At 44.7% G+C, this 26561-nt stretch overlaps 1 protein-coding gene across 3 annotated transcripts in view; it reads left to right on the top strand.

Annotated features, from left to right (window-relative positions):
• EIF2B3 (eukaryotic translation initiation factor 2B subunit gamma) overlaps positions 1–26561 on the top strand; it is a 116604-nt gene that overhangs the window by 88627 nt on the left and 1416 nt on the right. For 2 of the 3 annotated variants that reach the window (XM_045799700.2, XM_045799701.2), the window contains exons 8-11: positions 204–394; positions 2393–2470; positions 2976–3124; positions 16028–16131. In XM_045799700.2, coding sequence (XP_045655656.2) covers positions 204–394; positions 2393–2470; positions 2976–3124; positions 16028–16131 — 522 coding nt within the window. The remainder of the gene's footprint in view (positions 1–203; positions 395–2392; positions 2471–2975; positions 3125–16027; positions 16132–26561) is intronic. The other variant, XM_087865833.1, reaches the window with a different exon arrangement.

The raw sequence follows: 26561 nt of genomic DNA, 5'->3' as shown, positions 1-26561 counted from the left end.
TCTTTTTTAAGCATTTTTGTATCATATAATATTTCAAATGTTCAGGAAGGTCTGTTGCCTCTTTGAATTTCACTTAGTCTTTAAGGTTTTAATGGGATTTCCCCAGGGTTCTTGTCGTATGGGTAAGTCCCAAGGAGAGAGGCATGAGCTGTGCCCTCTTTCAAAATGTGACTGAGTCTCTGTTTCCTCTGTTTATTCTGAAGATATTTTCAGTTTTATAAAAGAAGGCAATACACTGACCTTTGCTCCCTATGATGCCTGCTGGAATATCTGTCGAGGAGACAGGTGGGAAGACTTGTCCAAATCACAGGTGCGCTGCTATGTCCATATCATGAAAGAGGGGCTCTGCTCTCGAGTAAGCACCCTGGGCCTCTTCATGGAAGCAAACAGACAGGTAAGAGGATGGGTGTAGAAGAGAAATCATGGGAGCTCCTGTCCCAGAAACAGACTGAGCCTTTTGTCTTATTTCTTCATTAAGTGCCCAGGGACTTGTTCAGAATCCCTCTCATTCCCAAGGTTGAGCAAGACCTGCCATGTCAGGGGATACCATTGGGGTGGATACCCAGGTACAACAAAAGGAGAAACGGTGGGCCTAGTCCCTAGAGGTAGAGCCTCTGTGGCTCCAAAGAAGGGCTAAGATCCCCAGGAAGGCTAACTTTTGGCCTTGGAGTTCAGCAGCTTTCTCCTGTTCTGCTGGGCATGAGGAGATCTGCAGTACTTCATATAAACAAGCAGATAAACACTGTGTAATCATTACTCTGATGAAGTAAACATAGGCACAGAGAGGAGGCTTTCCTAAGAAGGAAAAGGAACAGAGTATAGTCAGGTGGTAGAACCTCAAAGAAGGAGTGTCTGTGAGAGGGAAGTGTCTGGAAACAGCATCAGAGAGCTAACCCCTCCTTTTAACGCTAAGGTTTGTGAGATATGGAGAATGAGCAGCTTCTGTTAAAGGGGAAGCAGTGCTCTAAAAGATAGGCCAGCTTTTAGTTAACAGGGGAAGGAGTGAGAAAACAGTGAAGAGACTGAGGATGCAGGGGAGCTCTTTATTGTGTAGCAGGCATGGGGGAAGGCTTTAGGGGGGAGGGCTGATGAGACCGTGAAAAGGAAACAGAGCAGTAAAGGGTTGAGACAAGAAGAGGAAAAGATAGGTGACCAAGGGAACTATACTGGGGTGGCATGCAAGGACAATGGAGATGAGAGGGTGAAAAGATTAGCTCTTGACATCGTTTCTGGTAGAACTCTGTGAAAACTGTCAGCGCAGGTCTAAGTGAAGGGGGAGTGAAGGGAGAAGGTCAAGTAGAATAAAAGATACTGTTTAAAATCGGGATTGGAATATAGTCCCTGAAGAAAACCTGGCTCAGAAATCTTGAGGACCCACACTGTATGGTGGGTATGGCCCTAGCCCCAGCCCTCAAGCTGTCTTTACCCTGGATTGGTTATAGATCCAAGAGAATCCAAGCCAGAGAGTCTATGAGAAATCATGACTAGTCCCGTGTTTACGCAGGGCAGTTGTCAGTAAAGTTAGCCCCAGTTTAGTGTCAGAGTTTCAGTTCTATGACTAGAGTCTGTCAGCCTGGTCTGAAAGCAGGTCCATGGAAAGTCTGAAGCTAGGGAAGTGTCCTCTGAAGTGCCAGCAGGTGCTGTGCAGCAGAGAGGTCAGAATGGCCTTGGTCGAAGTGTAACAAAGGAAGGAGATCCCAGGGATGAGGGCTGAGGGATTAGCTTTCACACTGCCAGTGTAGCCAGTTCTGGCACGGTGTCCCTCAGCCAGTGTGGCCACCACACATAGTGCTCTGACCAGCATTCTGTCCATGCTGGAGAATGACATATGCATACTACCTGTGCCTGCCTGATGGGTCCAGAGCTCAAATTCTCCATATCTGTAACCTTCTCAGTTTTCTCATACTGGAAATAGTATAGTGTGAACACCTTCAACCTTTTACTTTGCCTGGTGAAGAACATGGATGCCTTCTCAGAAACTGTCCTGATTGTAGAATTTGTCTGACATTGCTCCTACCCACACTTTAGGCATGGCCACACTGGTCTAAGAGGGGAGCAGGAACCTGGGATGATTATGGTTGGGACCCAGAATGCTCCTTGCCCTCAGGTAGGCCTCTTGAAGGCTTGTCTCAGTGCCTCCCAATTGAGGGACTTGGCATTACTTTCAGGGAGGAGATACTCAGCTAGGAAACTAAGGAGAAGACACCTAGCATTTACTGCATATATCATCCTTGTCCTAGGGGAAATATAGTAGCCTCCTGTCCTGCCTCACCCAAGCAGGAAAGCTGTGGCTGAAAACTCCCTGCATCTCTAAGTGGGCATTGAGTTCTACCTAAGATGCTTTCAGGTGTTTTCTGGTCTTAACTTTGATGACCAAACCTCTTTCCTCAAGGTGCCCAAATTGCTGTCTGTTCTGTGTCCAGAAGAATCACTGATTCATCCATCAGCCCAGATTGTCAGCAAACACCTGGTAAGTGCTACCTTGGGCAGGGCAGGTATGGGGCAGTCTCCAGGTGCACTGAGGTATATCCTTGAGAAGATGGATTGGGGTTCTCAAGCCCTGAAACTCATTAGTCCTAGGGAAATCCCAACTGGGTTGTGGTTATAGAATACCATCCTCTAGCCCAGACACTCAAGAAGCTGGACAGGTGCTGACCCCAGGCACACAAATTCTGTAAGGCAGATCCATCATGGTCTTGGGACTCAGACACGGGAGCTTTCCATCTCCGTCCCTCTTACACTGATTTGAGCATTCTCTTCAAGAGAGCACATCTGTACACAAATACATGGGTGTGTACGGTTGAGTTGATCCCAGAGGTATTTTGTGACCTTGTGGCCTTGAGAAACAGATGATGCCCCCTCTGCTGAAGTATCTCTGGGGGAAGGTTGCATTAGACCCCAACTCAAGGGATCCGAGGGCTTGGTTTGCAGTTGGTTGAGATGGATAGACAAGGCTTTATATTTGCCTTTTCCAGATTGGAGGTGAGAGCCTCATTGGACCAGATACACAGGTTGGAGAGAAGTCATCCATTAAGCACTCAGTCATTGGTTCATCCTGTGTCATAAGAAATAGAGTGACTATCACCAGTTGCCTTCTCATGAACTCAGTCACCGTGGAGGAAGGGTATGTTTCCCCTGTGCCCACTTGAGGCAGGGTTCCTGGCATCTCTGGGAGGTTTTGGGGGCCAGTCCAGCCTAGAAAAGGGCTCGGCTTGAGGAGGGGAAGAAAAGGAGGTGAAGGAAAGAACAGTGCGTAGGCCCTTTGAGGCCTTGGTTTTGGCTCCATAAAGACATGGTGTCTGAAAGCGTTTCCAGCAACTTTCTCACACTTATTCCAGTTGTGGTCCTGAGAGAGGCTGCCTTCTTTTGCTTCGGTATGCTGCTTGATGGAATGGCCACCGTAGTGCACCACTGGCAGTGCTGGAATGACACTGTACCAATGTCTGAGGGTTACCTTGCTTCTCTCCGAGCAGCCCTGAAGAAGGCAGAGGACTAGGAGGTGTGGTCATTTGAGCCACATACTATTTTTAAGGGAGAGCTTCTTTGTTACAAGTTATGGAGAATCTCCCCCATTTTGAGACACTTTTGAGTATCCTAAAATCTTGGTTTATGAACAACCTGAACTTGGAGTAAGATGACTTGAATGATATTCAATAAGATTATTCCTCTGTATGGACCTCAGGTTTTTCCTATATAAAATCCAAGCATAGACAGTGGAAGAGAGGAAGGATATTACCAAAGCAATGGTCTTCAGACTTTTTAGAAACTGAACTTTTTGTTAAGATAAATCTTAGTAGAAACTCAATATTTAAAACTGATAAAAGCACAGTTGTTTGCAATACAGTGGGGAAGGGGCACTTGTCCTTCCTCGAGGATGTGAATCAGATCTATAAACAACTTTTGAAAAACACTAGACTGGATCAGCCTGAAAGAGCTGATTCTAAAGCTTTAATTCTAGCTCTGATGCCAACAACTGGGAGAGAAGGATAGGAAAGACTACAAGTTCAGTGAAGGCTGAACTACCTTTCCTAGCTGCCAATGAGGGGTCAGGGGAGAGGTTAAGCCTTTGCTCTTTAGGAAGAGTAACTCATGAAAGATAATAGACAGGATTGAGGGAGGAAGTACCATAATTAAAAACCAGGAAGGTTGGAGACCATAGGGATATTGGTCACTAAGATCTGTCCTCCCCCAAGCCCACTTCCCATGATTCCCAAACTTTGACAACCAGGCATAAAGTCTTCAGTCAGGAGTTCAGAAGAATATTCTCTGGAGATTCTGACCAGCCGAAGAAGAAAAACCTGAATTTATTTACGTCAGAGATTTCTAACAGCCCATTCAAATCACCCTGCAGTGAAAATTATGGATGACAAATTCCATTCACGTGCTTAAAGCTTCCAGTCAGCTTTTTTAGAATCCTCCCCTAAAGATGAAGAGATAATCAAAGATTACCAGAGATCTAAAGAAAGCCTATCATGAAAGATCCACAAATCAAACAGTTAGAAAAAAGCTACTTAGAAGAAACAGAGACTCTGCAGGGAGAGAAAAATACTTTCAAACAACCTGTTCTTTCAAAGAACAAAAAAAGAGCTCTGGGAAATTAAAACTATGATAACAAAAGGAAAACCCCAATAAAAGAATTGTAAGATAAATGTCACATTTCCCAGAAAGTAGAGCAAAGAGATAAAGAGATGGAACATAGAAAAGAGAAGATAAGGAAATGGGAGGACGGGTTCAGGATGTTTAACATCTGAGTAAGAGTTCTGTAAAAAAAGAAAGTTCACATATCAGAGGAGGAAATTATTTAAGAAATAATATAGGAAAATGTCTCACAACTGAGAGAGATGAATTTACAGAATTTTGAAAAGGCCTACTAAGTGCACAGTACAATGGGTAAAAATAAACCTCCATCATTTTGAAATTTCAGAACACTGGAGAATATAAAGGGTGCTACAAACTTACAAAGAGAAAATAATAGGTCCCATACAATCAATCAGGAACCAGAATGGCTTTGTTTTGGACTTAACAGTAGCAACAAGGGAAACTAGGAGATAATACAGCAACGCCTTCAAAATTCTGAAGGAAAGCTAATTTCAACCTAGAATTCTACACCCAAGCAAAATGTTAAGTGTGACCGTGGAAAAGTTTCAAAAACTTCTCTAAATGTGTTCCACCAAAATGAAGCGTAAACCAGAGAGGTGAGATACAAGAGACCCAACTCTAAACAAGCAAAAAGTATCCATAGGACGATACTGAAGGCAGATCCGAGGATGACAACTTTGTGAACAACTGCATGAAGCCTAAGGGGAGCAGTTAGCCCAGAGTGGAATCCACAAAGCACTTACTCAGAAGATGAAAGTGATAAAATACCAGATGCATATAAACATCTTGAAAGATTTAGACAACTGGCTAAAGTTCGGGTTGAGTTAGTAATAGCATAGAATACTATCTAACAAAAACAAAACAATTACAAACTCTGTGTAAAAAGTTCTACACGGAAGGAAAAGGCATCACAGCTCACTGTGTTAACTCGACTACGAAATAGAATTTATGTAGTCATAATAAACACTATGGACCAAAAGTATGCTGTAACAACATTGAAAGGATGAGGGATAGGAAGGGAAAGACGGAGCAGGGGGAGAAAGGGAAGCTAAATCCTCATCTTCCATTGTGGGAAGTCTGTTGATAATGCCTAAAACTAAAAAATCAAGAAGTAGTAATATAAGCATGTTATTCTGTCGAGATAGGGAGGTAATTACTGAAATACTCAGCAAAAAGAAGTCCAAAAGTTGTCTCGGGCAGGGCGGGGGAGGGGGGTGCACCTGGGTGGCTCAGTCAGTTAAGTGTCTGTCTTCGGCTCAGGTCATGATCCCAAGGTCTGGGATCGATCCCCAAGTCAGACTCCTTGCTCAGTGGGGAGCCTGCTTCTCCCTCTGCTCCTCCCCCTGCTCGTGCTTTCTCTCTTTCTCAAATAAATAAGTAAAATATTTTAAAAAATAAAAATAAAACAGAGTTGTCTCTGGGAAGAAGGAAACGGGTAGGGGGAACAGAAGACTGCTGTTTTTCATAATAAAACCTTCAGAAAGATTTGTTTTAAGATATATACACTCATTGGGGCGCCTGGGTGGCTCAGTTGGCGGAGCGTCTGACTGGCTCAGATCATGATTTCAGGGTCCTAGGATTGAGCCCTACGTCAGGCTCCCCACTCAGCAAGGAGTCTGCTTCTCCCTCTGTCTTTCTAAATTCACTCTCTCTGTCTCTCAAATAAGTTAAGAAAAGATATATACATGCATATATAAATGTAATTGCCAACAAAAGGTCAGAATTTTATGGTACACTGCTACCAGTGCTATGCTGATAAATTGTTAACAACCCGCTCTCCAAAGGAAAAAAATAAGTGGTCTGATTTATAACATTTGCCAATTTCCATAGTGTAAATTCTCCCACTGTGGCCAATGGTATCAGCAAACACTAAGTTGGGAATAGATGCTAACAGTCAGCTCTCCCAAGCAGAACAGTCTGGCTCCAGCACATCACTGATGGTAGAGATGTGTCTCAAGTATTTCACTCTTTTGTCAAACACAAAGACCCACTGGATGCTGAGACTGAGCATGAGTGCTATGGTAGAAATCCATATAGTCACAAAGGAGAAAAGGGTCAGGAAAGAATTAAGGAAATGACTCTTGATCTGAATCTTGAAAAATGATTAGAGCCACCGCCTGGAGAAAGGAATGTTCTAGATACATCAAGAGTGTGAGAGAGCATAGCTTTTTCCAGACACCTCTCTTCATTTTGATCTTAGCTTGAATTTCATCATTTAAGAAGAGGCTTCACTGACTACCCTATCAGATATAATCTGTCCCAGAATGCCTGAGTGACTTAGTCAGTTTAGTATCTCATTCTCGGTTTTGGCTCAGGTCATGAGATCGAGCCCCGTGTTAGGCTCTGTGCTCCGCTGCAGAGTCTGCTTGAGATTCTCTCTCCCTCTCCCTCTGCACCTCTTCCCTGCTGGTATGCACACACACTCTCTCTCTAAAATAAATAAATAAATCTCAAAAAAAGAAGAGGAAGCAGCAGCAGCAATCTGTCCCAATACTCTCCATTACATCAACCTGTTCTATTTCCTTCCTAACGTTATCACTGTCTGGCCTTATCTTGTTTACCTGTCTCTCACAAGTAAATGTTAGTTTGAGAGTATAAGTACCTTATCTTTCTGTTTTACTATTATATCTTGAGAGCCTACAGGAACTCAGTAAATATTTGTTATATGAAAGAATGGTAAATAATTCATAATAACCAGAATACAGAATTCAAAGGAGAATGGATAGACAGAAGACAAGGCTATACAGATGGCCAAGGGCCAAATCATGGACTATCCCCTAAGACGTTTAATAGGTAACAGTAATTTAAGAGTTTAAAGGAAAGGAACAACATAATTAAATCCACATTTTATGAAGATCATTTTGGCTACACTGTAGAGGGTGATGTGAGGAGGGTAAACATGGAGGCAGGACTACTGAAAGAATCCTTGCAAAAAAGAAGTCCTAAATTAAGGCAGTAGCAGTGGCAATAGGGAAGAGAAATAATAAGGTGATTAAAAACTATAAAGCATGGTGATTGCCTGGATATGTGAGGTGGAAGAGAAATTAGGGAAGACGTCCAGATTTCGTGCTTGAGCAATAAGGTTTCTGGTGTGCTAGTCACTAAGATAGAAATCAGCAGAGGATTTGCGGGATGGGAGGCAGAAATGATGAGTTCCGTTTGGGATAAGTTGAGTTCCTGGCCGGCGGCCTTGACATGCAGGATTTGATGTGCAGGACTGGAGCTCAGGAAAGAAACCCGTGTTCGAAGTACAGGTTTGGGAGAGTGGTGGGCATAGAGTGGTACCCGAAGCTGTGGGAGTAAAGGAGATCACCCAGGAAGATTGTGTGGCCTTAAAACAAAAGAAACCGAGACAAAACCGTGGGGAACATCAACAATTTTAGACATAAGAAAAGGAATCTAAGGAGACCGACAAGGGAAGGGCAAGGAAGGAATCTAAGGGGTAAAGGAGAGGACAGTTGGTAGGTGACGCCCGGGTTTCCAGTTGGGGAAACAGGGTAGGTGGTGGTGTACTCAGTGAGATGTCGAACGATGAGGGAGGAGCAGATTGTGGGGGGAAAGGCCTGTGTGGGGCTCGTGAAGTTGGAAGTAGCTGCCGGACACCCAAGTATGTGAAGGTGTCCAGTAGCCAGTTTGTGACTAGAGGTTAGAAGAAGAGGTCAGACCCAGAGACCTCTTCCTGAACCACTGTGGTGTTCTCTAACTTACTTTGCTGTCTCTATTTCTCTTATTCTTCCAAATCTGCCCTTCTGTCATTCCTCTTATGGACTAAAACATGAACTTTGGAGTCAGACTGCCAGACAGAATCCGGATCTGTCACTTACTGGTCACCTAAGGAATTAACTTTACGTCTTTGTGCATGATTCTCTCACTGTAAGATGGGGTGAAACCTAACCTACCTCATAGGTTTATTGGGAGTACTAAGTTAATAGACATAAAGCACTTAGAACAGTGCTTGGACTTAGAATGTTAGCGGTCATTTGTTTATCATCCTCATCATCATTTATCATTTATCTCATTTCACAGAGGTGGCATGTTGCCAGCGTCGTCTTCCTAAAGGATAGCTCTGATCATGTCCCTGTTCTATTCAAAAACCTTTTTTGAAGACTTCTCCCTACCTTTAGGATAAAGTTTGAACTTCCAGGTTTTTCACGATCGAGCTGCAACACTGAGTCCTGGAATGTTAGTGAGATAGGGCCTCAGAAGTCACCTGGCTCAACTTCTCCATTTTTGCAGATGAGCGGAGTATGGAATTCCAGACTTTCTTCTCGTTGCACCCTTGCTACTCTGTGTCCCATTCCGGATTCATGCATGAGACCACCAGCATCACCATTCTCTCGAAACCAGAACCACACTTGCCTTTATCCATTTGATCACCTAAGTCCAGAGTAGCTCATGAGGCTTTGTAACTTCCACTCTGTCTCATGTTGCCTCAGACCTTCCAGGGAAGACAATGCCGTGACTTTCCCATTTGTTCTAATTAGTGACCTCTCCCTCCCCTCCTGTGGGCCGGCAGACAAAGGAACAGCTCTCTGGCACCTCTTTAAAGTCCAGTGTTGGTGTCCCGAATTGACATGAAGAGACTTGGTGAGGAACCAAGGCTCGATAAGAGACCCCAGCTTGCTCATTGGAGAGAAGTTCATGGAGAAGGCCTAGCGTAATATCCTAGAGTCAGCTGCTGTTTTAGAGGAGGTATAATCTCAGATGGCCTCATAAGCTAGGGAAACAATGAAGGTTTAGATGGTGGTAGCTGCTGTTTTTTCTTTTTCTTTTTTTTTTTTTTAAAGATTTTATTTACTTATTTGACAGGGATAGAGACAGCCAGCGAGAGAGGGAACACAAGCAGGGGGAGTGGGAGAGGAAGAAGCAGGCTCCCAGCAGAGGAGCCCGATGTGGGACTCGATCCCGGAACGCCGGGATCACGCCCTGAGCCGAAGGCAGATGCTTTAACAACTGCGCTACCCAGGCGCCCCAAAGCTGCTGTTTTTTCGACTAAAAAAGTTGAAGGAGAGCTTTAGGCAGGCCACACGGGGCTAATGACTAGGGAGGCCATTAGAGATTACCCAATCTGGCAATTTAGCTCCTGGTGATAAGATCAGACACCCTGCATCCCATATGAACCTTTTCCCATTATTTTCAGGTCATTTAGTTTTAATTACTTATGGTAGATTTGGGAAAAGTAATTAAATTGCAGTCGCGTGAGACTTTATTACCCTGCTGCTGCTACATCTGAACTGAATGGTAGAGTAGGAGCATGAATTTATCCAGAAGGGAGTTTCTCATATCCTAGGCTTGCTTGTCTCTGCCAGCAGTGGTGAGCTGCCGAGGCTTTCCGGACAGTGGCTTGGACATCTGCCCAAGGTCCTCAGGGCTTGAGGGATGCTAATAGGACCACCTTGGGGAAAGTGTAGGCGAGACTGTGCAGAGAAGGCTCCTGCCTGTCTTTCTCATTTTCAGTTTCCGGTAGAAATTCCAAATTCTATGACAGCTGATGCCCAGGAATTCAAAGTCTAGTGAAAATTGCATTGTCAAGACTTCAGTGTCAGGTCTGTGTTCTGTATCTTTGGCTTTCTGGTCCTGAACAACATCTCCTACATCTCCTTCTAGTCCACGGTGAATGACCCAAGCAGCAGTGTAAGGTAGCTCTTTCACAGGCAGGCAGGCAGGCCAGGGAGCCAAATTGTCACCTAGATTTCCTGCGCTTTCTGTAGGCAGCAAGTGCCAACTGTCAGAGCCAAACAATATATTACTGCTTCTCAATGCTACCCTGAGCGTCCTCTTCACCTACACGCAACTGACTGCCCTGCTCACTGGGTCCCTTACTTTTCTACTCCCCTTTATTCCTGACATTCACTCTGCCTGAACTGCCTCTTTCTAGAGATCTTTACCTGAAGAAATCCTCCTACGCATCTTTCAAGGTCCAATACATATTCCAACTCCTCCACGCAGCCTTCTTGAATTGTCCTAGCCAGAAATTATTTTCCCCACCTCTGTCTTCCCTGCGCACCCATAACACATGACGTATGCTCATGTGCCATTTAGCGCATCTTTCTTTTTTTCTCAACTAGACCATAGATTCCTTGAATACAGAAATAGTTCTCCTATACTTCTGTTTCTCTTAATGCCTAATACTGTACTTTTTATATACTAGATATCTTACAAGTATTTACTGAAAGAAAACTAAGAATCCCTGATTTAACCTCCCCTACTCTAATTGGCTGAGTATCTGTCAAGAGAGCCGTGTGTACTTCTAGAAGAAATGGTGGAGGGCTTCCCTCCTTAAAACTCACCAAAATAAAAACATACAAGCAAAACCAGAAAAGGAAACTTTATCTATAATAAAACTAGATAATACCACATATCTGTACACAGACTGAAGAATATCTGCCAGACACAATGGAAAGTAGGTCAAATCCAAAGAGAACACCAAGATTTGACCAGCATAAGGAATAAGGGCACGGGTAAACCAAAGAATTGACAAACATCTGTTTTGCAACATCTCAAGGCACATAGAACTGAAAGAAAAAACCACTGAAGCACATAAGAGGGCTGGCCTCAGACTTTTCTGTGATGACATTTAAGGCAACCGTTTAGGAGTGAAACAACATTTAGAAAATTTGGAGGGAAAACGACTGTGACCTAAGAATCCCATAGCTAGTCAAGTTATGGTTGAAATATAAAATCATCAGAAATACTCCAGGGGCTCAGGAGATGTGTCACCCATAAACCCTCTGGAAAACTCTACTTGAAGACATAATATAGCCAAGTAAGAAATGAAACAAAATATTGATTAATGGGTTGATTGAGTATAAAAGTGAATTCCCTTAAACATGAAATTAAGTCTGTGGTAATTAGAGTTGCAAAAGGACCATGATTAGGAGAATTTTGTCCATGTTTCTTCAGTAACACTCTTGAAAATACCAAATTATGAAACTTTGGAAAGATTCCCCTGGACTTAAAAGGGCTCCTCAGGACTTTTGACTCCTTCCTTGCCCCACGCTAAACCTGTTTTCTTAGATGGAGAATATTACAGCTTAATTCTTTGAGGTTTTACTTCATTACTTTGATTTCCTCCAAACCCTTCTTTTTCTTAGCTTCTCTTTAGGGAATAGAAGGACTTAGATTTCTTAGGAGGGAGACATTTCTCACCACTAAACCTTTATATAGTGAAGGGAGGCACATGGAACTACAGGGAGGAAATTTTCAGCCTGTTCGCTGAAGCCAATACATTTCCATTTAGAGGACCAGGAGCGAGATTGATCAGAGACCAGAAGGTGAAATACCTCTTCAAGCGCTATGTCTCATTACATGAATTAACATGGATAAATATCACAAATAATGATGAAGAAGGAGGAAAAAGCAAGTTGCAGAGGGAAACATAGAGAATTATAGCGTTTATATAAAATTTTAAAACATGGAAAACAATACTGTATATTGTCTGCTAATATAGACTTTTTTCTGTACCTGAAATATTTCATTAAAAATAATACATGGTTCTTCATCTAGAGGGACTCCTGGACAAGGACCTGTTGGGCTAAGGTTAGGAGGCCCTTGCCTCTGGGGAAATCCAGGTGACTCAACCATAATCTTTGGGCTGAAGTAGTGAGCTGGCCTAAAGTAGGCCTTTAGTCATATACCTAGAAAAACTACATGTATCTCCAGTTTCATACTTTTTTCTCACCCAAGGTTATGAGTAAGTTTAGAAAGCCTACCAACTTCTCTCCAGAAAAGAACGTACCTGTCCTCAGAGTTACTGAAAGGTTTCATGACTCTTTGCCAAATACTGCCCAGTCACCAGCTGAGTCCAAGCCCCTCACACAATGGAGAGTCACTTACCACTGTGTACGCTTGGCATATTGCTTAACCTCTGTGAGCCTCAAATTTCTCTGTAAAAATTAGAATAAATACCACCATCCCTGCAGGCTTGCCAAAAGGATTAAATTACATAATGAACATAAATGCTTTGTGTAATGACTGAGAAATATTCGACATCAGAGTTATGTGAGTTCCCTTTCCTTCTGTAATAAACTGAAGAAGGTTCTAACCAAAGCCAGAAGAGCAACTAGAATTTGGAGGACCTTTTGCTTCCCAGGCCAGGGCATCTTCCTTTTTTTTTTTTTTTTTTTAAGATTTTATTTATTTATTTGAGAGAGAGCAGGGGGGAGGGGCAGAGAGAGAGAGATAAACATGCTCCCTGCTCAGCAGGGAGCCTGACGTGGGGCTCTGGGATTATGACCTGAGCTGGAAGTAGACACTTAACCTACTGAGCCACCCAGGCACCCCCAGGGCTTCTTCCTTATGTCATAGGCCACAGCATGGTGTGGGACAGTGTACCTGGCCATGCAGTGGATCTACAGATCTTACTGTAGACCTCTGTGTTTTTCTCATGGTCTCTTCTCCACTGAAGCATTAGGATTTTCAGGGTAATTTCCCAAAGCTGCAGTTTTCCTTAAAATTTAACCACACCAAGGGGCGCCTGGGTGGCTCAGTCAGTTAAGCATCTGACTCTTGATTTTGGCTCAAGTCATGATCTCAGGATTGTGAATGAGCTGGGCGTGAAGCGTGGTTAAGATTCTCTCGCCCTCTTCCTTTGCCCCTCCCCCCTCAAATAATTTAACCCCCACCTAGTAGAAATGAGGACCAAAACCCCATTAATCTTAGCCATCTCTCAATGGCTTCTTAGAAAACACAACCAGGTATTAGCACAGCAGAGTCCTTAGTACCAAGCTAAGAGTTAAAACTACATTACTAAAACCGTAGTTTTGGCATTGGGCCAGTTCTCTTCTTGAGCTGTAGAGGAAGTCACCTCCCCTCTGCTCTGTGCACTGAGCAGAAAAAGCAAAGCCGTTATTGTAGGTTGGCAACTTAGAGAGGGCTTATTTGACATGGTAGTATCAGTCCTTCCTTTCCAGCGTGAGCACACACACACACACTTCCAGTAAAATCCTTAATCTTGGAATTTCTTTCTGGACAGACGGAAGGCTATATTGGTTTGACATTTTTCCAGAATACCTCAGCCTTGCTAATAGAGGTGACTTGTGACCATAGCAGTGGTAATAGGAAACAATGAAGAAACAAATGGCAGAAAAGAGTTTCACACTCACTAAGCATTTTGTCAGGCGTTCGTCTCAAAGCCGTCCACAGATCCACTGACCAAGAGCTTCAGGAGAGCCCCCAGCTCCTCTTCAGTCAACCCACTTTGGCCCCATCACATCTGCAGATTCTACATTGGTCTGTAGTTTATGGGTCTCATAGGGAGTTACACATAAACCAGATGAGACGAGGTTCCTGAACACCTCCATCAGACGGGCTGGACATAAGGAGAACCCAGGCTATCCATTGCTATGGAAATCTGACCTCAGTCAGTCTAGCCTCTTCCTTCCAGAAATGGTTCCCACTTATATCCCAAATTCCAAAATAGCCATGTAGTAGTCTCTAATTATGGCCGCTTGAATTCCTCTTGGCTGTTTCTGGTGTGCCGACTATGTTTACCCCTTCCCTAGCTCCAGAGCGTGCATTCTCAGGCTCTTAAACTACTGAGCCGGAAGTATCCTCCTACTCCCACTCTGGAAAAAGAAAGGAGGCTTTTCAGTGACAAACTAGTAACCAATTGTAAGCCTGCTTTGTCCCAGGAGCCTGTTTCTGAGGCTTTCTATACTTCCTTACTACTCTTTGGGGGAATTTTCATCAAGAAGCATGAACCACTCTAACTGCTAACTGAACTGCTTTGCCTAAAGCATGAGGCAAGTTGGAAAGTTCTGGAAGGTCCCTTAACGCCCACCCACTGTGTGTCCCAATTTTTTTTTTTAGTGTATTCTGACTTTGAGCCAAAAAACAAACTAATACTGTCTTGCTATCTCTAGCCCACACCACAGAGGTGCTGTGGCTTTTGCTGTTTGCTGCTTTCTGACCGGCTTAACCTTCCAGAAGAACAGAGATAAAGAAAATGCTGGAACGCCGTAACAGGCTAGAATTCCTTTTCTGCATTTTACTGAAGTTTCGGCATTTGGGAAGAATCTTTTTTAATGGACTGTGCGTTAATAGTTTCAGTCTTTGGAATGTCCTCCTCCCCATCCCCCATGCCTCCTGGGTTGCCTGAGAATTTTTCCTTAATTGGTGTTTTGTTTTGTTTTGTTTAAATGGATGCTCACACCCTTCCTACTCACCTTCCTTCTCCTCTCTAGCTGCCCACTTCTGACTCTTTAGGGTAGTGAATATTCCCCTTTTAGGGCAGAGTCCTTCCTTCCACAGAGCCATTTGGCTCAGAAAAGCAACTTGGCAGCTCCAAGCAGCTTCCTCCAGTCTTTTCTTCCTTTGATTTCTTTATATGGCATTATGATTAAATGTATGGATTCTGGAGTCAGGCAGACCTAGATTTGAATCTGCTACTTGGCAATTATGTGGTTTGGGGCAAATGGTTTAAATTCCCCAAATCCGTTACCTCATCTGTAAAATGTGGTTGTTATTTTTACTGCATCAGAGGCAAAAATGATACTCCCAGAATCATCTAGGAAGCTCTTTTTTTCTAATTAAATATATGAAGCCCCCAGCTCAGACCTACCAAAAAGGTTGATGGAAGCCAGGACAACGTGGGTGGTTTTGTTTGTTATTTTTTATACTGCCCAGGTGATTTTTCTGATTAAATGGCTAGATTTGTAAGTCACTCCTATAATGTACATGAGTATTTATTTGCACATTATCTAGCATAGAGTAGGTGGGCAATGTGTGCTAGCGAAGATTTTCGAAAGGACCTTTCTTTTCATCCACCAGTCTTCAGGAATCAGAAAGATGCCCTTTAAACGCATTCAAATGCTAAGAGCAAGAGGTGCTACTCTTGAATATGTGGCATTAGGATCTCGAGTAGTCTTTGATGTGGCATGCAGCCAGTTTTAAAAACATTGGGTTTTGGTTTTGATTTCTTGTTTTCTAAATGCGTTTAGTTTTGATTCACTAGAGTCTGTCGTGAGAGCTGTGGGTACCTATTGTTTCCATAGCTGATCCAGGAAGACTCGTGGGGTCTAAGCCTTAAATGAAATTTGTGATATATTCCCAGATGAGAAGCAGAGTGAGGGGTCAGTCCAGGGACTAGTGCCAGCTTCCACACCCCAGACCAAATAAGGAGAGATTGGGTGGAATTTAGACCTCCAGGTCTGGGGCGCCTAAAGAACCGAAGTCACAGGGTCTGCTGTTTTTAAGCCTTGGCGGGAAAGATCATTATGAGCATATCCACACTCTGGACTTCACTAAAGCCAGGTCTGCCCTTGGCCCAGCTGAGTCATTCTGTCTCCCAGTGATAAACTGAGGATGTAGCCATTAACTGGATGGAGCAGTTATTCCTAGCCTATGGAGGAGCCAGAAGCCCACCCCGTAGTGGTGAGGATGGTGATGAGAGCCATGGGCGTTCTTTAGTTTGGCTACTGTGTTACAGAAGCAACATCCAGGGCAGCGTTATCTGCAACAATGCTGTGATCGAGAAGGGAGCGGACATCCAGAACTGCCTCATTGGAAGTGGCCAGAGGATTGAAGCCAAAGGTAAGCCAAATTACAATCACAGATGCCATTTTTTACCTAGCACAATAGTACAGATGGTGCTTGGTGCTGGTGACGATTAGGGAACAAACACATGCATACTGTGTGGGTGAGAACAGGAATCGATAAAGCCATCTTTGGAGGGGAATTGACATCATTGTCAAACCTTTTAACTTTGACTTAACAGTTCCATTTTTAGGAATGTATCTTACAGATAAGCTCATAAATGTATGCGGCCTTATTATCAAAAATTGTAAAATATAACAAAAAGATCTAACGGCCCAGATAAGCACCAATACTTTACAGTGGCTCTTGGACATAAGTGAGAAGGGCCAGTAATCCAACAAAAGCATTGAAACTAGCTTTTGACCTCCTAGACTCCTTGAGCGGCTTGTCTCACCTGATGTTTAAGAGAGGGAGTCCCATAGGTCCCTGGCCTGGACGAAGGTTAGCCGCTTCTTCAGAAGCCATTCGCTCCGAGCTATTCTCTTAGAGGAGATGCTGTGAGCTGTGCTGTGCGCTCACCCTGCCCTGTGCCTTGTTTTATTGTGCCTCACAGATACTGTATTTCTTTTACAAGCTGAAGGTTTGTTGCATCCTTGTGTTGAGCAAGTCTGTGGACGCCATTTTTCCAACTACATTTGCTTGCTTCATGTCTCTGTGTCACATTTTAGTAATTCTTGCAATATTTCAAGTTTTCTCATTATTATCATATTTGTTATGGTGATTTATGATCAGTGATTTTTGATGTTACTATTGTAATTGGGGGGCAGGGGCTCCATGAACTGCATCCATATAAGATGGCAAACTTCACTGATAAACTTTGTCTGTGTTCTAACTGCTTGACCAACCAGTCATTCCCCTGTTTCCTATCCTCCAGCCTCCCTCTTCCCTGAGAGACAATATTGAAATTAGGCCAGTTGGGGCACCTGGGTGGCTCAGTCGGTTAAGCATCTGCCTTTGGCTCAGGTCATGATCCCAAGGTCCTGGGATCGAGCCCCACATCGGGCTCCCTGCTCAGTGGGGAGCCTGCTCCTCCCTCGCCCTCTGCCCCTCCCTCAGCTTGTGCACTAATGCTTGCGCTCTCTCTCTCTCTCAAATAAATAAATAAAATCTTTTTAAAAATTTTTTTAAAATGAAGTTAGGCCAGTTAATAATCCTGCAATGACCTCTAAGTGTTCAAGTGAAAGAAAGAGTTGCACATCTCTCACTTCAAATGAAAACTAGAAATGATTAAGGTTTTAAATGAGGGAGGCCTGGGGCGCCTGGGTAGCGCAGTCGTTAAAGCGACTGCCTTCGGCTCAGGGCGTGATCCCGGGCTCAGGGCGTGATCCCGGCGTTCCGGGATCGAGTCCCACATCAGGCTCCTCTGCTGGGAGCCTGCTTCTTCCTCTCCCACTCCCCCTGCTTGTGTTCCCTCTCTCGCTGGCTGTCTCTGTCAAATAAATAAATAAAATCTTTAAAAAAAAAAATAAATAAAAATAAAATAAAATAAATGAGGGAGGCCTGTTAAAAGCTGAGATAGGCTGAAAGCTGGGTATCTTGCACCAAACAGCCAAGTTGTGAATTCAAAGGAAAAGTTCTTAAAATTAAAAGTGCTACTCTAGTGAGCACACAAATGATCAGCCTCATTGCTGATGTGGAGAAAGTCTGAGTGGTCTGGATAGAAGGTCAAACCAGCCACAACACTCCCTAACCCAGAGCAAGGCCCTCACTCTCTTCAATTCTCTGAAGGCCGAGAGAGAGGAGGAAGCCGCAGAAGGAAAGCTGGAAGCTGGCAGAGCTGGGTTCATGAGGTTGGAGGAAAGCAGCCGTCTCTGTAACAGAAAAGTGCAAGGGGAAGCGGCAGGTGCTGATGTGGAAGCCGCAGCACGTTCTCCGGCAGATCCGGCCCAGATCATTCATGAGGGTGGCCACACTAAACCACAGATTTTCAGTGTAGCCGAACAGCCTTCTGTTGGAAGAAGATGCCATCTAGGACTCTCATAGTAGAAAGGAGAAGTCAGTGCCTGGCTTCAAAGCTTCCAAGGCCAGGCTGACTCTCCTGTTAGGGCCTAATGCCCCTAGAGTCTTTAAGCTGATGCCAGTGCTCACTTGCCATTCTGGAAGTCCTAGGGCCCCGGAGAGTTATGCTCAATCTCCTCTGCCTGCGCTCTCTACATGCAGCAGCAGAGCCTGGGTGACAGCACACCTGTTTACACGGTGATTTACTGACTAGTGTCAGCCACTGTTGAGAACTACAGCTCAGAAAAAAAGATTATTTTCAAAACATTACCGCTCATTGATGATGCACTTGGTCACCCAAGAGCTCTGATGGAGACGTACAGTAAGGTTCATATTGTACTGCTAACACAACAGCCATTCTGTAGCCCACAGATCAAGGAGTAAAAGTCTTACCTAAGAAATACATTTCTTGGGACGCCTGGGTGGCTCAGTCCTTAAGTGTCTGCCTTCAGCTCAGAGCGTGATCCCAGCGTTCTGGGATCGAGCCCCACATCAGGCTTCTCCGTTGGGAGCCTGCTTCTTCCTCTCCCACTCCCCCTGCTTGTGTTCCCTCTCTTGCTGGCTCTCTCTGTCAAATAAATAAATAAATAAAATCTTTAAAAAAAAAAATACATTTCTTGGGTGCCTGGGTGGCTCATTCCATTAAGCATCTGACTTAATTTTGTCTCAGGTCATGAGATCAAACCCACGCTAGATTCTCTCTCCCTCTCCCTCTGCCCCTTCCCCGCACACCTACCCCACCCCTGCCCCACTTGCTCATGCTCTCTCTCTCTCTCTCTCTCTAAAAAAAGAAATACAGGGGCACCTGGGTAGCTCAGTCATTAAGCATCTGCCTTCAGCTCAGGTCCTGATCCCAGGGTCCTGGGATCGAGCCCCGCATCAGGCTCCCTGCTCTGCTGCAAGCCTGCTTCTTCCTCTCCCACTCCCCTTGCTTGTGTTCCCTCTCACTGGCTGTCTCTCTGTCAAATAAATAAATAAAATCTTTAAAAAAAAAAAAGAAATGCGTGAATTGGATTTAAAAAAAAAAAAGAAAAGAAAAAGAAAACCTTCTAGAGGGGCGCCTAGGTGGCTCAGTCAATTAAGCATCCAACTCTTGATTTCGGCTCAGGTCATGATCTCAGGTTTGTGAGACTGAGCCCATGTAGAGCTCCACGCTCAGTGGGGAGTCTGCTTGAGATCCTCTCTCTCCTTTCCCTGTGCCCCTTCCCCACACACTCACGCTTGCTCTCTCTGTCTCTCTAAAATAAATAAATAAATCTTAAAAAAGAAAAGAATATTTGTGATCCACAGGAAGAGGTCAAAATAGCAGCATTAACAGCATTAACATTAAATTTGGAAGTTGATTCCAACCCCCATGGGTGACTTGGAGGGATTCAACACTTCAGTGGAGGGAGTAGCCGCAGATGGGATGGGGAAAGAGCAAGAGAACCAGCATTAGAAGTGGAGCCTGAAGATGTGGCTGAACTGCTGCCATCTCACGACAGACCCTGAGCAGACGAGGAGCTACATCCCACAGACGAGCAAAGGAAGTGGTTTCTGGAGATGGAATCTACTTCCGGTGAAGATGCTGTGAAGATCGTGGAAATGACAACAAAGGATTTAGGATAGGCCGTAAACTTAGTTGCCAAAGCAGCTGCAGGGTTTGAGAGGATGGGCTCCCAGTTTGGAAAGAAGTTCTGCCATGAGTAAAATGCTATCAAACTGCATCACATGCTGCAGGGAAATCATTTCTGAAAGGAAGTCAATCAGTGCGGCAAACTTCATTGTTGCCTTATTTTAAGAAATCGCCACAGCCACCCCAGCCTTCAGCACCCACCACCCTGACCAGGCAGCGGCCGTCAGCATTGAGGCCAGACCCTCCACCAACAAAAAGATTATGACTCACTGAAAGCTCAGATGATAGCATTTTTTAGCAATAAAGTATTTTAATGTATGTATATTTTTTTAGACATAACGCTATTGCACAATTTATAGACTGCCGTGTAGTATAAACATAACTTTTATATGCACTGGGAAACCAGACAATTCATTTGACTTGCTTCAGTGTGATACTCGCTTCATTGCAGTGGAACCAAACAGGCACCGTCTCTGGGGTGTGCCTGTGTGTACCGCATGAGAGACGTACGAACACCAGGGTTTCTCTGCTGGGCTGGGAATTTGAATGGTCCGTACTTTGGCTGGATGTTTTTAAACAAAAAGTAGACAAAAAGCTCAAGATCAATAAGAATGGCTAATTCTTTTTGAGATTATTTCTACGTCTAGAATATAGTGGAGTAGGAGAGTTGCTGAAGGAATTAACCCCACCAACTCTGCATTGGTAGAAACCACAGCAAACAGAGGCCTTCTTCAGTTTTTTCTCCTTCCTTTTTAATTTATTTTTTTAAAGATTTTATTTATTTATTTGTCAGAGAGCGAGAGTGAGCCCAAGCAGGGGGAGCGGCAGGCAGAGGGAGAAGCAGACTCCCCACTGAGCAAGGAGCCCGACGCGGGGCTCGATCCCAGGACCCTGGGATCAGGACCTGAGCCGAAGGCAGACACATTCAACTGACTGAGCCACCCAGGCGCCCCTCTCCTTCCTTTTTTAAAAGCCACATACCTCCCTTTGGAGCTTTAGAATCAGACAGACCTGGATTCACATCTCAGCTGTGCAACTCACTGGATGTGCACCAGGTTGTATTTTTCATCCCTAGACTTTAGATTTTTGAAAGTAGAAAAATTGAGACAGTAATAATGATCTTGGAAAACTGTTGTGAGAATTAAATTTAATCGAATGTTGTGAGGAGCACACGCAGCTCCCAGAGCACTGCAAGGGCCTTAGAGCACCCCGTCCACACAGTGCTGCTGTGCCTCTCCCTGTGCCTCCGAACATGCCCTCTCTTTCTGGAATGCCTCTTTCGAAGACTCTTCCTAAGTGTTTTCTCCTCTGCAGAACCTTCCCTGACTCTTCCCATGACTGCCCACAGCCAAACGAAGCATTCCTTCTTGCTCTGCACCCCTGAACTTTGTCAACACCTTTATTAAAATAAATTCACAAGTAATGGCAGTTACCTATGAATCTGCCTTCACTACTAGACTGAGGTCCTTAAGGCCAAGGATTGACTTATGTCAGTATGCATTCCCTAGCTCGCAGAACAGGTTTATTGTTTATAGAGGGGGGCAGAGGGGAAGGAGGGAATGAGTGAATGAATTTTGGACCCATAGAGCATATTTTCTGAAATTTCAGTGCAGAAACAGGGTTCCAAGTAAGGCATATGTGAGATGGTTGCAATTATCATGAGATCACTCCTTACTTTTTTTTCTAAACTTATGCTGATACAAGAACCACATGTAACATTGATAAATGAATTGGGGAGGTGTGGCCTTGGCCTGAAACCATCCTTTACCTTTATTTCTCTACTTGAGACTAGATAAAACTCTCTTCGGTAATGCCTTTCTTCTCGTATTCCACGCACTTTCTTCCTCTCTATGTGAGAATGGTCATTTCTGAGAGGCCTTTCCCGAGTGTCACCAGTTTACCAGTAAGGTGCTTTGTTATAAGCATCATAAACTGACTCTGGCCGATTGAAATGGATAAAAAATTCAAGCCCAAAGTTCTACGATGGCTGCAGAATCAAGCTTAAAAAGTGGGTTACAGCCAAGATGCATACCCCAAACCCTTGTGCCAAGGACCCCGCTGCCATCCTCACTGAACAGTGATACCACAGCTTGCCCTGCTGCTTCTGCCTCGCACCCAGCAAGCCCAAAGTGGATTCTCTCTGGTTCCTGCTTCTTTGTATCACTAGTTCCCAGCCCAGAGTTTGGTGTGGCTGCATCTGTAGCTGAAGCCTAAGGTCATAGGTCCATGCCCTTGTTATAAGGAAGGCCGTCAGTTTTAGTTTAATCAGTGGCAGACACGTTCTACCCAGTGCCTCACCAGAGAGCTTTCAAGCAAGAATGTTGGTCAACGGCAGCACCACAGCCTTGGGTGTTTTCTTCTGTGATGGTGTGCGAGGGCGAGGGCTGGCCGCAGGGATGGCACCCCCCTCCTGGAACACCATTGGCTTACAGTTGTTGTTTGTAGCTTTGAAGAGTCTTTTCTTTTTAGAGAGAGAGAGAGAGAGAGAGTGCGCACACACACACACACACACACAAGAGAGGTGGGAGGGACAAGTAGACTCCGTGCTGAGTGCGGAGCCCTATGCAGGGCCCGATCTCACCATCCTGAGGTCACAACCTAAGCCGAAACGAAGAGTTGGACGCTTAACCGACTGCGCCACTGAGGCGCCCCTGTTGTTTATAGCTTTAAAATGTTCTCGTGTACAGTATCTATCGGACTCGTAAAAACCCTCTGAGGTCAGGATTCGTTATTGACCCATTTGGTGAAGTGGAAACTGAGACTTCGAAAACTTGAAATTTACCCAAGGTACATAGCTAGTAAATGACAAAACTAGGTCTTCAGCCTGAATTATTGCAAGACAGCCTCCAAAAAGACCAGAAGAAGAAGCCACTCTTGCTTGCCCAGCAGAATATGATCAGTGATAGGCCTTTTCTCCCTTTAGTCCATCTTTCCCAGACTAATTGGAAAAATGTATTTGGCCTCCATATCCCAGCTCTTTCTGGTCTTCAGGAACGCCAGGTCTTGGTTCTTTCTCCTGTTCAACATACCAGCTGACTCAGGCCTACCCTTGGGTTACAGAGAAACTTCTTTCTTGAGCAGCTGGGGCCTGTTGGTAATTTCTTTAAAATAAAATTAATTAATTAACTAAATAAAGTAAAATAAAATAGGATTTAATTGGGGCACCAGGTTGGCTCAGTCCGTAAAGCATACAGCTCTTGATCTTGGGGTCATGAGTTCAAGCCCCATGCTGGGCCTAGAACTTACTTTTAAAAAATTTAAAAATAAAACTCTTAATAAAAAAAAAATTTTTTTTAATAGGATTCAGAACACCCAGGCTTTTCTCTGACTCCATGGATGGCCTTGGAAAGGGTCCCCAGAGTTTCAAAAGCAGCTGTTCAGCTGGTCTGTGGAGCTGCTTTCTTATCCTGTCCCCTCCTTGTCACCTCATTGCATTTCTCTGTCCTTCTTTGTTCTCTTCTCTTTGGGTTTGTGGCCCCAAACAATGTTTCTTCTACCTCCTTCCTGCCTCTTTGTCTCTGTAAATTCTCTCCTGCTCAGCAAAAAGTAGAAGCATCGTCCAGTGCTTTCTCCTTTCAGTCCCTCCTAGAGCCAGGAGCTGCTTCCTTTTGTGGTTTTTAAGAGTTTAGACTCTATAGACGTACTTGATGCATGAACAACATTTGCCAGCACCCTAGAGGAGCCCTCCTTTCTTGTGTGCTGGAACCTGGAACCTCACAGTTTCTGCTTCTTCTCCCCATTTCCAACAAAGTAATGGTGCTCCTTCCTTTTACTTTGCAAGGACCCTTTCCATTCTGTGTGCAGAATGCATGCATGCCAACTGAATGCCAGATATTGAGGCTTTGAGTCATGGCATCTCCCATCAGGGAGCACAAGGCTGGACTAGCCAAACTCCTAGGATGTCATAGGCTTTAGCAGCTCATGGACTTCTGGCTCTAACACTGTGTGTTCCCGTTTTAGAAGGAGGCCCTTTAATGATCCTCCTGAAAGAGAGGTGGCCAGGGAAGTCATCTGGACTCTAAACTGGAGAACCCCAACACTTCCTGCTCTGTCCTCTGTGCTGGATAGACCAGTGCATCCAGCACAGTAGTCAGTGCCTTCCTGCCACAGGTACTCCTGGCCGGTCACGTGTTCCCACGGTCACTTTTCTTTGTAGGCGAGCCAAATGGAGAAGGCTAATTCCTAGCCATTCGTGCAGCGCTCTGTCACTGTGGGTGACGCAGACGAACATCAACAACTCAGATCCTCAGCAGCGAACAGCTCAGGAGATGGCAGGGTCCCCAGTCCGCCTTCCTCACCTGGAGGGATTTCAGGGAAAAACATTCATCCTCAGAAGCACTGCTGTCCCCTCTCCAGAGTTCAGTCATTTGCATACCACAAAGTCACTACGTCCATGAGTCTTACACCCCAAAATGTGACTCTTACGACCCAGCATAGCCCTCTCTGCCCTCTTCTAGCACTACCAGCAGAACAAGCCATTTTCTAACAAAGCTCTGGGTTTTCTCACCCCCACCCCAGCATGCTCAGTTAATGAGATTATCTCTGGCAAAAATCCTGGTAGTCAGTTTGACCTCCTGCTCAAGCCAGTGGAAGAGCCACAGCCAACAAAGTCAAAACCCGGAGACTCTAACTGGAGACTTTATGTGAGTCTCTTCTTATTGTCAGTGAGATGACTTGAATCTCTTCCCTGTGACCACAGTGATCAGTCCTGTGGCCATGAAAGTAGACCTGAGAGGCATATAGGTCAAGTCCTGGCTAGCAGGAATCCTTCCCAGCTTCCCAGCAGTGCGGCTTTTCATATGCAGCTTGTCATTCTCTTCTATCCCATTGGTTTCTCCTCAACTTAGTAGCCTCCCTTTGTACTCTCAGGGAAGGATCCTTAGGATCTTAGGATCTTTCCCAACCTGATTCCAGCCCAGAACTTTTCCATTGTTTACTGGAACTTGCTTCCAGCCCTAGCCAAGGAGAACTAGTACGGCTTGTTGCTTCCCTCCAGGTTTCCTCCACCTTACAGAATCTCCATGAAAATACATCCGTCCCCAAAACGCCAGATCTAGTCTCTCTTCCCTGAATCCCAATGAGCAAGGCTTTTCCCCCCCAGGCCAAGAGCAGACCAGAAGGTAGAGGGGAAAGTGGGTAGAGCAGGCCAAAGAAGGCTCAGGTGTTTATTTGGACCTGGCAGAGCAGAAGAAAGCATTGTCTGCCCCAGCCAGACACCCCATTGCCCTTCTGGTCTGGAACACTGAGGGCCAAGTAGAGTGTTACTTAGAACTGAGACTGTCTTCAGAACAGCCCAGTATCTCTGGAAACTAGGGAGAGACTGAGAGAAGAATAAATGTCAGAATCTAGATAGGAGTTGATGAGGCTGACTCGTGGCTGTAGGGAGAGAGAAAGGGTAAAATGGAGCTTTTGGAGGTGCCCCAGAAGGTAGCCAAAGAAGTATTTCCTTTGTTTTTTTCTGGGCAGTCTTATCTCAAGGGTAGATTCTGACTGACAGTCACACTCCAGGACCATCCCCAGCCCTAGGGAATTTAACAGCCTGAGCGGTATCTGGGCCTCCTTCCCATTCCTTTCACTGAAGAAAACAGATGCTTATGAAGCATAAAAAGGATCCACTCCTAGGGCAGGACTACAGGCCAGCCCCAGACCCATTCTGTAACTTGTTTAATACTGACCAAAGCACCATGCCGGGCTCTTTCTCTCAGTCATCTTACAGAATCCCCCACTTGATCAGGAAACTAAAGCCCAAAGACATGAAATAATCTGCTCAAAGTCCAATTAGAGCTCAAGTCCTTTTGACTCAGAAGGTCTTTCTTTTCCCACATTGGCACGTTTTCTTCGTCTCCTTCCTGTCCTTTTCTTCTCTGAGTTTACCTCTGTCCAAGACCTAGTTTTCTGTTCCTATAGAGGAAGTTAGAGAGAGAGGCCCAAGGATGCTCTGGGTCCCTGAGCACCCTTGCTGTAATGCACCAGATGCGTCCCTTACACTTTCAGCAAAGAGGTTGGGGGCCTTCTCTTCTTTATATGCTTCTTTTCCTACGTCTGTACTCTCACATAACCCCCAAAACACACACACACTCAACAAACGTATTGCCTCCTCTGTTCTACCCTAGAGGTGTGAAGATGAGTGAGATTTGCCTCTTGCTGCCCAACTGCCCCCAGTACAGAGACAGACAAGTAAGAAATAATACAAAAGTTTGTTAGGTATGATGAGGAGACAGCCTCCGGAGACTGTCAGGGTTAATTAAGGACATAAAAGAGAAATCGGTCAGTTCTGGCCCAAGGAAGGAATTCATGCTAAATCTGTAACTTTTGGGCTATTTATCAAATACATGAAGGGAAGTACCTCTCAAGCAAAGGGGAACCATGTAACCAAGCACTTGAAGGCAAAAACAATCTGATGTGTTGGAAACTGCAAATCATTTGCAAAATCTAGAATATAGGATACAAAGGAGATATAGCAAGAAACAAAGCTGAAAAGGTGGGTAGAATGGAAGACATGTCTGAATTCTTAAGGTCTCCAAAGCTGCAGTCAGAAACCCCCTCAGAGGCTCCAGCCTATGGGCCATATGAACAAACCCAAACATGTCCCATCATCAGGGATCTTCATTTTGCTGCACCAAAGCCTTCTGAGACTGAAGTAGAGCCTCAGGAAAGCCAGAATTTCTGCCTTACCTATCAGGGTCATATTCAGGCTCCCAAGTGTGACAAGAAACATGTTGGATCCTTAGAAGCCATGGGAAGCTTGCCCAGAAAGAATCCATTTTCAGCCAGTTGGTCAGCTTTTTCTGTCTGAGCCAATAGAGGGCGGGAG

The sequence above is a fragment of the Ursus americanus genome, chromosome 12, assembly GCF_024610735.1.
Source record: "Ursus americanus isolate L20-20 chromosome 12, mUrsAme1.1.p, whole genome shotgun sequence".
NCBI lineage: Eukaryota > Metazoa > Chordata > Mammalia > Carnivora > Ursidae > Ursus > Ursus americanus.
The sequence above is the reverse complement of the archived record's forward strand: the minus strand, read 5'-3'. Positions and strand labels throughout refer to the sequence as shown.